At 43.1% G+C, this 12,617-nt stretch overlaps 1 protein-coding gene across 1 annotated transcript; it reads right to left on the reverse strand.

The window, feature by feature from the left end:
• Positions 1-1,392: 1,392 nt before the first annotated feature.
• Positions 1,393-12,051, reverse strand: LOC148899757 (uncharacterized). Its single transcript, XM_088995240.1, has 2 exons — positions 11,635-12,051; positions 1,393-4,059 (listed from the first exon to the last, which is right to left on the reverse strand). The coding sequence occupies exons 1-2, from the start codon at positions 11,759-11,761 to the stop codon at positions 2,366-2,368; spliced, it is 1,821 nt and encodes a 606-aa protein (XP_088851366.1). The 5' UTR covers positions 11,762-12,051; the 3' UTR covers positions 1,393-2,365.
• Positions 12,052-12,617: the final 566 nt, after the last annotated feature.

Consider the following 12,617-nt stretch of genomic DNA (forward strand, 5'->3'; position numbering starts at 1 on the left):
CAGACCACTCCTATGTGGTGTTTTGTTCATCTTAATGAACCAAAGGAGTTGCTTGCACAGATATTAGTTCCCGAACATCGAGAGCATTTGCGCAGCTTAGGCACGGAGTTCGGGAAGTGTGTCAGGGAGGTCAGGTGGAAATTGCGCAGCACCGACAGTCAGATTTTGATTTGAGCACACTGCAGCTCAATAAGCTCCATTTGGAGATTGCTTGTGCATTATTCACATCAAACAGAAAGAGGTTGCTAAAAAGTTCAAATCAACATTTTGGGACTTGAAAGCAAATCGTCGGGCATAAATGCAGACACTTTGAGCCCCGAGTATCGCCAATGCCGCGGCATTTTCGCCAATCAAAACAGACACTTCCGAGACTCGTCGAAAAATACTGCCGCAATTGCAGGACAATTGGCACACATGGAGGCTGTCGCACATCGAGCCTGCTCCATTTGCCATCCGTTTGTGTTTTTAGGACAAGAACAGCAGATGTCCTTCACAGCGTTTTGACGCTTGAATAAGAAATGTGTTGAATTGGGCGTCAAACGCCACACTTGCGTGGCGCTCTGCAATAGATGTCGCATACACAATAAATGGCTGCGCTGACGCCACCCAGTGCTTGACGCGTTCAATGTGGAGGCACCTTTAGTGGTACGTGCTCTGTGATACGGGCCAGCGGGCCAGATGTAATACATATTAGAAATCATCACGCCGATCAAATATAATTGTAGTGCAGGCCAAAAATAAATGTAGTGCGGGCCAAGTATGGCCCGCGGGCCTGAGTTTGACAAGCGTGCTATACATGGCTGGTCTTTATTTCAGGTGAAAAACGCCTTACTATACAGTGTATATAGTAGTTTTTTTTGCCCATTTATACATGGACATTTTTTGGGTTAATATTTGTTTTTATATAACAGATGATTAAACACATTTCACAACACGTCGGGTGCTGTACAGTCAACGATGTTACAGGGGAGAAAAAAAACCTTCAAAATGAATGAAAAAAAAAATACATTCAATAACCAAAACCAAAAGTCGGGAAAAACATGATTTCAATGTACCAATGGGGAAAAATAATGTAAATAAATTAGAATCAGCCTGATAAAGCCTGCTTGGATTAGTTTCTTACCAGTATCGGTTCTTGAGTGTTTTTAGGAGTCCCTTCACAGAAAATCTTTGGCCACAAGCAGAGAAGGAAAAGGGTTTCTCACCAGTGTGGCTTCTTGTGTGGCTAATTACAGTAAATGGCTTTCCTGAGAGAACTGTTTGGCACAAACTGGGCCGGTAAAATATTTCTCAGCAGTGCGGATTAGTGTGTGGCTAATTAAAATGCCCTTCTTTGAGAATCCTTTGCAACAAACTGGGCAGGCAAAGGCTTTCTAACCAGTATGGATTGGATTGGATTGGATATGTCTTTATTAGTCTCACAGTGGAGAAATTTACATTTCGCAGCAGCAAAGTGATGAAAGGAATGAAAGTAGAAAAACGAAATACATGAGCTGCTGGAAAGGCAGCCAGTCTCGCGGCGCCGTCTTGAAGTCAAAAGAACAAAAAAAAACTAAATAACAAATAATATGACAGCATAGAGACAATATGACAAAACAAAGACACAGAGAGACATTCATTCTTCAGGACTTGCTGTACCCTCTTTGTGATGACATGAAACAGTTCTAGATGAAAGAGGAGAGGATCAAAGCGTCTTTCCACCAGTGGATCAGGGACATCATGGTGGAATGTGCATGTCAACTACAAGCTAAATGTTGAAAGCAAACATGCAGCTGTAGCATCCATTGACGAAAAGAGATTGTCTCACATCTCCTGTTCCACATAAATCTACTTCAATTCCAAGCCGCAACAGTTCCACATACGCATCGGCGCTCTGCGCTGACGCTCCTTTCTTCTTATTGCGGGTTCCTCAAGCCATGCATCCATCCAGCCGCAGACCGTCCAACGGCACTGACCTTTCCGCTAAACAAAGCGGGGCTGTGAAGATGCTGCCCATTACAGGCGCAAAAAAGCACAATGGCCCCTTTGGTGTCCAGCGATGGCAGTCGAATGGCTCCGACATTCCTCCCATTCAAAAACAGTACTGGCATATTTATGCTGCCGAAAAGGCGCAACCGCTCAGCACAGTCTCCTCCTTGATGAATGTCGTGGTCAAAAATGCTGAAAAACAATCTGTATCCGTTCCACACGATGCACAACAACACAAAGTGACAAAAGAAAACACAAAACAAGACAAAAACAACCAAAAAAAAGCAAGGCTCATGAGAGCACTTGCTGAGGCTGCCTACTCGGGCGCCATCTTGGACTTCTTCTTATTCTCACGTGCACTTAAGTGATGCTTCCTTAAAAATCTTTGACGACATTCTTAACAGGCAAAACGTTTCTCACCAGTGTGGGTTCTTGTGTGGCGAATTAAAGAGCACTTCACAGAGAATCCTTTGCCACAAACTGAACAGGAAAAAGGTTTCTCACCAGTGTGAGTTCTTGTGTGGCTAATTAAACTGCCCTTCAGAGAGAATCCTTTGCCACAAACTGAACAGGAAAAAGGTTTCTCACCAGTGTGGGTTCTTGTGTGGCTAATTAAAGAGCACTTCACAGAGAATCCTTTGCCACAAACTGAACAGGAAAAAGGTTTTTCACCAGTGTGGATACTTGTGTGGCTATTTAAAGAGACCCTGCGAGAGAATCCTTTGCCACAAACTGAACAAGAAAAAGGTTTCTCACCAGTGTGGGTTCTTGTGTGGCGAATTAAATGGACCTTCTGTGAGAATCTTTGGCAGCAATCTGAACAGGAAAATGGTTTCTCACCAGTGTGGGTGCTTGTGTGGCGAATTAAAAGGCCCTTCTGAGAGAATCTTTGGCCGCAATCTGAACAGGAAAAAGGTTTCTCACCAGCGTGGGTTCTTGTGTGGCAAATTAAAAGGCCCTTTTGAGAGAATCTTTGGCCGCAATCTGAACAGGAAAAAGGTTTATCACCAGTGTGGGTTCTTGTGTGGCTAATTAAAGAGCCCTTCACAGAGAATCCTTTGCCACAAATTGAACAGGAAAAAGGTTTCTCACCAGTGTGGGTTCTTGTGTGTTTACTTAAGATTCCCTTCTGAGAGAATCCTTTGCCACAAACTGAACAGGAAAAAGGCTTCTCACCAGTGTGGACTCTTGTGTGGCAAATTAAACGGTTCTTGTGTGTGAAGTCTTTACCACAAACTGAACAGGAAAAAAGTTTCTCACCAGTGTGGATTCTTGTGTGGCCAATTAATTGTTGCTTGTGAGAGAATCTTTGCCAACACACTAAGCAGGGAAAGGGTTTCTCACCAGTGTGGGTTCTTGTGTGGCTAATTAAATTGCCCTGCTGCGAGAATCTTTGGCCGCAATCTGAACAGGAAAAAGGTTTCTCACCAGTGTGTATTCTTGTGTGTTTACTTAAGCTTCCCTTCTGAGAGAATCCTTTGCCACAAACTGAACAGGAAAAAGGCTTCTCACCAGTGTGGATTTTTGTGTGACAAATTAAACGGCTCTTGTGAGTGAAGTCTTTGCCACAAACTGAACAGGAAAAAAGTTTCTCACCAGTGTGGATTCTTGTGTGGCCAATTAATTGTTGCTTGTGAGAGAATCTTTGCCCACACACTAAGCAGGGAAAGGGTTTCTCACCAGTGTGGATTCTTGTGTGGCGAATTAAATGGCCCTTACTTGAAAATGTTCGACCACAATCTGAACAGAAAAAAGCTTTCTCACAACTGTGGATTCTTGTGTGGCAAATAAAATTGTATTTCCTTGGGAATGTTTGACCACAAACTGAGCAGGCAAAATGCTTCTTACCATTATGGGTTCTCGCATGCTTTTTCAAACGACTCTGATCAGTTAACGTTTTGCCACACAGAGAAGATTTGCAGGGTTTGTTGTCAGTGGGACACGTCAGATCACCGTCTTGACCATCATCGTTTTTGGTGCAAGGGTGCTCTGGCTCCTTCTCTCTTTTAATGTCGCGAGCTTCCTCTTCTTCCTCTTGAAAGTGAGAGGGCTCTGCATTCAGCCGCGCAGGACAAGCATCTTCGCTGATGTCTGCATGACACAAAAAGACAGACACACATGCAATTATGGTGAAACTTACCCAGAGTTAAATGAGTTCAGATTACCACTCAAAATGTGACATGAACAGCATCACATTCGTGGTTCAATTCAAGACTTTGACGCCGGCGTAGAAAAATTGTCTTGCCTGCACGACCTGCTGGCCATTACTTCGACCTTTCACAGCCAACGTGTTTCTGTTTCGATCATGAAGGAGGCACTGAGAAAAGTGCTGCTTTTTCCAGATGTGCTTCTTTTTTCAGGCAAACCGAGACAGACAGACAAAGAGAGAGATCTCTTTGTCTGTCTCAGCGCGCACACGTGCTTCCCCCAGCCACACACACTCACATACACAGCTTTTAGGACCCGCGTGCGTTCTCAGCCGAAGGGCTTCACACCCGTATGCGTCAAGTGTGCAAGAACGTCTTGAATGAGAACATTTTGCTGAACCCGAAGCATATAAAGCTTTTAAAGCCATGTACGTCTGGATGTGCTGGTCCAAACAAGCCAAGATGAGCAAGCAAGATTTTTTTTGCGTGTGCGACTTCTCATGCGTCTTTTGGGCGAATTTCTTGGTGCACATGGTGCAGCCAAAGGGATTCTGAAAGGCGCTTGGAAAAGAAAAACTTTTTATTATTAGTATTTTTTTTCTTTTTAGTATTATTATTATATTGTAGTATTATTATTCTTATTCTCTACTGTGTGCGTTCACTTGTGCTTCATCAGGTTAATCTTGCGGGAGAATCTCTGCCTCTCATGTGTGCATCTCTGTCCATGCTACTCCTCGCCAAACACACACTAACACAAACAGGGAGGGAGAGAACGACTGACTCAAAGCAGCGAATGCTCCATTTAGTCTCTAGTCAGGCATCGATTGTCGAACAAGCAAATACGAGTTGTTCATATATGTTGAGTGTGCGTGTGTGGATGTGTGTGTGAGGCAAAGACACGATTAGGGAAATTTCATGATTGATATCACCTGTGAAACGAGCTGATCATGTGATACCCGGAAATTGTGAAGCCTTTTTAAGAGCATGCGCAGAATAAGATGTTTGTCGAGTTCCCAGACCAATGATTGACACGGCTGTGCATCATTTTTCTCTTGTGAGTACTTTCAATCGCTATGAAAATTTAACATTTTGGTTACTGTTAAAACACTGGGACTGCTACCAGAATGACTAGCGCAACAGGTTATGGGCCCAGTACCACAGGCCAAACATGGTTTAGAATTTTGTTCGATGGAAATGTGCACAGAGGGCAAGCTGACACAGAGCAGGAACAGACATGCAGATGCTAAAGCTGCAACTGTGCTACAGCTAGTGCACACAGACCTATGCGGTCCTACAGAACCGACAGATAGAAATGGCTACATGTACTCAATAGAATTCACTGATGACCACAGTGGGATGATTTTTCCATATTTTATTAAGGCAAAGACTGACACGACAAAAAAATTCATTGACGATATAGCTCCATATGGAAAAATAAAATGCATCTGATCCGACAACGGCACAGAGTTCACTGGGCAAAAGTTCGAATCTTTACTAAGAAAGAATGGGATAAGGCATGAGACGAGTGCACCCTTCTCGCCCCATCAGAACGGCACTGCTGAGAGAGGTTGGAGAGCACTATTTGAGATGTCGAGATGCATGCTGTTGGAAAGTAACCTTCCCAAGTAATTATGGACATATGCTGTACAAACAGCCGCTCAAATTCGCAAGTGTTCGGTTCTAATTCTTGTTTCTCATCTGGTTCGATGTTCAACGAAGTTCTGTGATGAAATATCAGCGAGGACGATAGATGGTGAACAAAAAGCTATTTTATTCTCGTGAAACAAAAGTAGCACATCTCTCGTCGGAGCGGGGAGCCAAAAGCACAAGAACAAAAAGCAAAAGCACAAAGCCTGCCCGCTCAGACTAGTTTTGAAAGTACACAGCAGCGATCTGTTGTCCAATCAGCTGCAGCCTAGTATTGGAAGTCACACAGCAGCGATCTGTTGTCCAATCAGCTGCGGACAAGTATTTTGGAAGAACATTTAGACTGAAAGTTGTTACTTGTTACATTCTGCATTCACAACTATTCAACTAATAAGCTTCATAAATCCATGTAGACTAAACTAAACATGCAATAACATAATATGTTCTCAGCTAAACATGGAATAACATATGTTTACTAATCTAAGCATGAAATAACATACAGTAAAGTCTCGTTATATCGATAGTCCCGGTTATATCTATACTATTTCTATGCACGCACTGAGAAAATTACATGCAAACAGGGTCGGATATATCGATAGTCCCGGTTATATCGATATTTTTTCGGACTCCCTTGAATATCGATATAACGAGACTGTACTGTACTACTGTAACATGTTTACTAATGTGCATAAGCACTGTATCATTCCCTCCTGTTGCACATTTAAACATCGGTACATTCATTTCCATAACGGTTTTCATGCATGCACGTCATTCTAACGGCACAGGGAACCTTTTTTTATTTTCCTTTACTTTATACCATGGAGAAGGCGAAAAACCTCTGTCATAACTTTACTGCTGTGATTTGCAACCTCTCTGTTTGCGAGAGTCTTGAAGGTAAATTCAGTTCAATCAAAAATATTGACGAGGAAAATTCCTTCTCGGCTCTCCGTTTCTTTTTTGGTTGGAGCAACCACACTCTGGCCATGGTGTACAATTCCAAGCTACAACACAAGGTCCCCTTCTCGAATTTGTTGATACAAAACCTTTGCGTAGTTCACCTGAGAATTAGTTATCATATTCATTAGCGTTGCTCTTAAGCATGGAATAATACAACCAATGACTAAGAAAATAAGTACAATCACGATCGCGATAGGGATAAACAGTCTGAGCAAAGTCGTATACCAAGGGCCTCCGAAGAGCCTGGTAAAGGTCCACGGGTGATCAATCCGTCGATCTTTGGCCATAGCACAGGGGTGGGCAAACTTTTTGACTCGCGGGCCGCATTGGGTCCTAAAATTTGACAGAGGGGCCGGGCCAGGAGCATTTGGAGGGAGTGTTTGGGCCGGAAATACTAAACCTAAAGCATTAAAGGACAACTGACGCCTCCGGACAAGTTATGTCCATAATTTATAAAATCATTTCAAATGACTTTGACTGAGCGTATTTTACAAAGATTCCACAGCATATAGCTATAGTTTACATTCTAAGACTTGAACAGAATATTCACGAAGTCTTGTTTTCGAGTTGATGACGATCCCCATGTCACGTTAGGACCGCCCCTGACCAAGAAAGTGACACACAATGCATTTTGGGTACTTTGTTTGGTCTGAAAACTTCGTGTTGATGGCGAAATTAGAAGGAAAACACATAAATAACGCCACGGTGAATCGTTGTGTGTTGGACCAAGACAACTATTTGATATTCGCTGACACAAATTCCCAGCTGACCAATCAGCCCATTTCCAACGGAGCTTGGGCGCAATCTTCTGCATTTTCTGGGAGCTACATTGCTGTCATTGACGGCTCGAATTGATATGGGAGGACTCCTTGAATCAATTGCAAACATTTATGCTTTCCTCTTCAGAACTATTTGAATCATATTCATAACTGGATGGGTCACAAGAAAACATCTCCGAATCTGAAGCCATTCTTTTGATTCTCGAGGAAGGCAAGACGTCTTGGCGTGACGTCACGAACAAGGGGGTGGGACCTTCTGAAACTGGCCATTTCCGGATTCATTTTGAAGTCATTTTTATTGGTGTTTTTCATTTAAATAAAAATATCAGCCTGCCTGTTTTGGTCAGTGGGAAACACACAAAAAATGGTGCCGGTTGTCCTTTAAATGTAGTGTGTACAAACCTCATAGCACAGGAAGAACCCAATTTATTTTTAAAATGTGAAAAATATCCCTGATCAGTTAATAAATTTGTCTCAAGGAATATGGCGTTTACATACTATTTCGCAGATACTTGGAGGAGGGAATGGAAATAGATTAAAATAACATATGCACTGTGATTCATCAAGATTGCGTCTGTTTTTAATAAGTTTTCATTGAAGGGGCAAAGTTAAAGAAATCAACATTTATTGAAAAATGGAATCACTTTCAACATTCAAAACATATTATTACACAACGAAATACTACTTGTGTTAAATTCCGCAAAATCATAGATGGTTTGTCCTGACCGCGCGCTCAACAAACTCCTCACTGACGCCCTCGCCTTCACGCGCAAACAATACACGTGTACCGTCGCCGAGCACACAGACATAGGCTACCTCCAGTCAAATTTGCATACTCGGCACGGCAGCCAATCAGAAGCCTGCTTCTTTCTTACGGACTTTCACAAGCGTTATAAAGTCGTGCAATTGCATGTCATTTTCCAAAATAGATGCACAGAACCTCAGCCCAGAAGATTCAAAAGAAGCTAACAACATATGTGACGCTTCAAAACGTAAATTTACATTAAACCGTGACTGTAAAGTGTACGTGAGACTTATGAAAGGGGCTTAGTGGTTCGTAGGAAGCAATGCAAACGTTGCATTGTGCACCACAATGACAATCGACTACTGCAGCAAAATCTAGCCATGCACATTTACCGTAAATTAAGCAAGGTAGCATTTGTAGTAGGTATATTCTTGATTTGAACAACTTTATACTTTGTGACAATGTTTTTTAATAAGATTAGTTGTCTCATTGTGCTTCAAGTTGTGAAAAATGGGACAGGCAACTTTTCAGTTATCTGCCCTGTTGTCCGCTAACTTTTTGTCATGTGTTTCAGACACTGTTTTTACTATAATTTGGGCAGGTTCGGCGGGCCGGATTGAAAAGCCTAACGGGCCGTATGTGGCCCGCGGGCCGTAGTTTGCTCATAATTGCCATAGCATCTCTGAGATCCCTGATAACAGACAAAGCATTAGTCATGTTTATGGAATTCGCTTCTTCAGGTATGTACGCACAAGTGTCACCCACCATAGCACAGACGCCCCCTTGTGGGGATGTCAAAAGTATTGTCAGTTACTGTAACAGGTGCGCACAAACCGTAGGCTCGCGGAGGAATAAAAGAATATATTTTCCAACCGCATAACCACCAAAGATGTGAAGATACGGGTAAAACGGTGACATTAGTGTTTAACGGTAGCACATATAAACATCTATCCTCTTCTATATAAAACCTAAGTTTTGACCCATACCGTACATTGCAACGCATATTGGTAATCGCAACCCGCTCTCGGTCATAACCTGGTTTTCAGTTTCCAAAATGGTATCTAAACCTGGAACCATCTCTCCTCTCGAAGCATTGCGAAGAACCGGAAAATGTTGATCAGGTTTATGCGAAGATATTACATAACATATAAGCAGCTCGAGCCATCTTATCTCCAAATACCTTTGAATGCACGCATTGTTGTGTCACAGAATGAGGCATATAAGAGCATACAAAACAATTACTTTTCCTATTTTGTTTAGCAATTAGTGTAGCATAACGATGCCACGTGTTTGATAACAACGGATTCCAGTCATGCTTTTCTCCTGCAAACGGGTGATATAATGCGTCCATGACACCTGAATTTTGGGCCTTTTTGTCAGGTGTTTCCATATAGGCTGTCAGTTTGATGTGTGGTTTACGCTGGAGAGGCGATGTTACGACTGGTGATGTCACAGATGACATCATGCATATAGTTACGGGAAAACCAATGTGATGTTCACGAGAATCAGGACAGAGTCTCAAGTCCATGCATCCTGCAACTTTGTGGGTTACGATAACAAGTTGGATATCACTCATTGTGCCAGTTCCTAACCAGTTCCCTCGAGCTATCTTGACGACAGTTCGTTTTGCTTCTTGGGGACAGCTACCTCGAACCCATTTTGTTTTGGGCTCAGATTGGACCACAACGGAATCCCAACCAGTGGTCCAATCCTTCCCTAACTTGATACGAGCGTACCAAGAACCATGAGGATAATCACTTCCATTTTGTCGTGCTTCGTTCACGAGCATGCTAAGGGGAAATGATACTATTCCTGCATCTTGTAGTGGCAAGCAAGCTACAGGATGTGTCATGCTTGGACACTTATCTGACTTTATAGGATGTAATAGTGGAATTTCGCAGGCTGATGGAATGGGGGCCTCAACGTGTGCCTCTACAGTTCTTCAGCCGTCATCTGTACAAATTTGAAGGTTTCGGACGTTTCGCCTTCTATCCAAGAGGCTTCGTCAGCGAACTAAAGTCTGACGGGTCGTATCTGCCCTATTTATATATCCCTAATGTCCATAGATGGTTTGAAAGGGGGGTAAAAGAAGCGATTCTTATAAAACAACAAAATCCTTCATTAAACCGGTCTGGTGGGATGAGGTTCAATTTGGATCGTTCATACAATAGCCTGCTTAGGCAAAACAGGTTAGGCAACATTCGTAATGCTGATGAGGTGATACCGGTGGGAGTGGGGCAAATAGGCCAGTCGTTAGTCAGGAATGTAGGAACAATCAGTGGGGCCACAGGGAGTGGGCCTCTGCTCCCCCCAACCTGAGAGTAGGGATCTATCATAGCTGTGTCCGGCGCCGCTATGGCTGGACATTAGGGATATATAAATAGGGCCGATACGACCAGTCAGACTTTAGTTCGCTGACGAAGCCTCTTGGATAGGAGGCGAAACGTCCGAAACCTTCAAATTTGTACAGATGAAGGCTGAAGAAACCTTCTCATCGATGGACCACGCCTGTACGACTGAGAGCTTACACAGACATGTGTATGTGAGGCAAAGACACGAATTTCATGATTGACATGACCTGCGAAACGAGCTGATCATGTAATTCACGGAAATTGTGAAGCATTTTTAAGAGCATGCGCAGAATAAAACGTTTGTCGAGTTCCCAGACCAATGATTGACACAGCTGTGGATCATTTTTCTCTCATGAGTACTTTCAATCGCCACGAAAAGTTACCATTTTGGCTACTATTAAAACGCTAGGACTGCTGCCAGAATGACTAGCGCAAGAATATAATTACAAGAGCCGCTTCAGGTCAGAATGGGTTTGGTCAGATACAAAAGTTCTGATGTCGCACAACTTTCGACACTTTTTATTCTATAAATATGTGATGCGAGCTTTGTGCCTTTGCACTTGTGATTTCCTACAGTCATTGTATGTTACTTATTTGAGCGCATGTGTACAAGAAAACAACACACATAGCCTGTTCAAAAAGACAGAAAGAAGAAAACAAGTGAGACGAGCAGTAAGAGCCAACCTTGTCCGTGAAGAACAATTCTTGGCTGCGTGCCTTGTGGTCCTCTTTTTCTTCACAAAGGTCATTCTCGTCTTCTGGTGTCAATCCTGCGTATATTGTTCACACGACAGTTCCAAACAGTTCCAAAATGTTTCGCTTACGATCTCTGCGGGGGATGCGTTGAGCACGAGGGCGCTGTTGCGCTAGACATTCTGGCAGCAGTCCTAGCGTTTTAAACAGTAACCTAGATGGTAGTTTCTCGTAGCGATTGCAAGTAAGTGTATGTTACTTATTTGAGCGCGTGTACAAAAACCAACAACACGTGAAGTCTGTTCAAAAAGACTTGAAAACAAGCAAGACGAGCAGTAAGAGCCAACCTAATCTGTGAAGAACAATTCTTGGCTGCATCCTCAAAATGGCGTCCAGCAGTTGACGTTCTGCATTGCGGTCATCTTTTTCTTCACAAAGGTCCTTCTCGTCTTCTGGTGTCCTTCTTGCGTCCATTGTTCACACGACAGTTCCAAAATGTTTCGCTTACGATCTCTGCGGAGCGATAAATTGAGCACGAGGCCCTCTTTGTTAGCGGCTAGCAAACTCGGCTCAGCTAAATAAAGCCTCGAAAGTCCAACGGAGACCGAGACGACTTTAATCGGACATAGGTGTCAACAAAAGATGTTCTAATCGAGCAAGATAGTGGTGGGCGCTCCGAGTGGGCGTTTTGAGCACTTCGCCGACAAATTCAGCAGAATTTGGTCATCGGGTGTCGACCGCGTTTCAGTACGAGTTTGCGTCAAGTCAGCAATTGTGAATACTCTGCATCCCGGAAATCTGTCCACAGTAAACGTCGTTCACCACCTTCGAAATAAAAGCATTGTAAACAGTCAGCGGTTTGTATACAAATAAATTATTCAGACAACGACGCGTTCCCCCAGACAGATTGAAAACGGTCTGAAAACGAAAAAGAGAAAACACAAGATTACTGTTATTAACATGATGTCCCTGAACGCATCACATGCGGATACGTCGGCGGAACACGCGGTGTGCTGGATAATGGCGGCACAGTTCAACCCGCCACGAACACTCACGGTCAAATGAAACACGACATAAGAAACTAAATATTGTACAATAAAACGAAACGAAATAATCATTCTGTGCAACACAGTATGGCAGAAGGGGTGGGTGAAGTCGCATTGGTTTCGTCTTGTGATTAACTGCGCAACAGAAAAGCACTATGAAGCACCAGTGTTTCAAAGTTCCACTCGACGAAACTTGAATTAAATAATGACACAAAAAGTAATCCGGACTCGAAAGGAATCAGGGAACTAATTAGATAACACTAGACAGGACAAAAGGGGAAACA

This window comes from Hippocampus bargibanti, linkage group LG04, assembly GCF_051943395.1.
Source record: "Hippocampus bargibanti isolate YZ-2025 linkage group LG04, ASM5194339v1, whole genome shotgun sequence".
NCBI lineage: Eukaryota > Metazoa > Chordata > Actinopteri > Syngnathiformes > Syngnathidae > Hippocampus > Hippocampus bargibanti.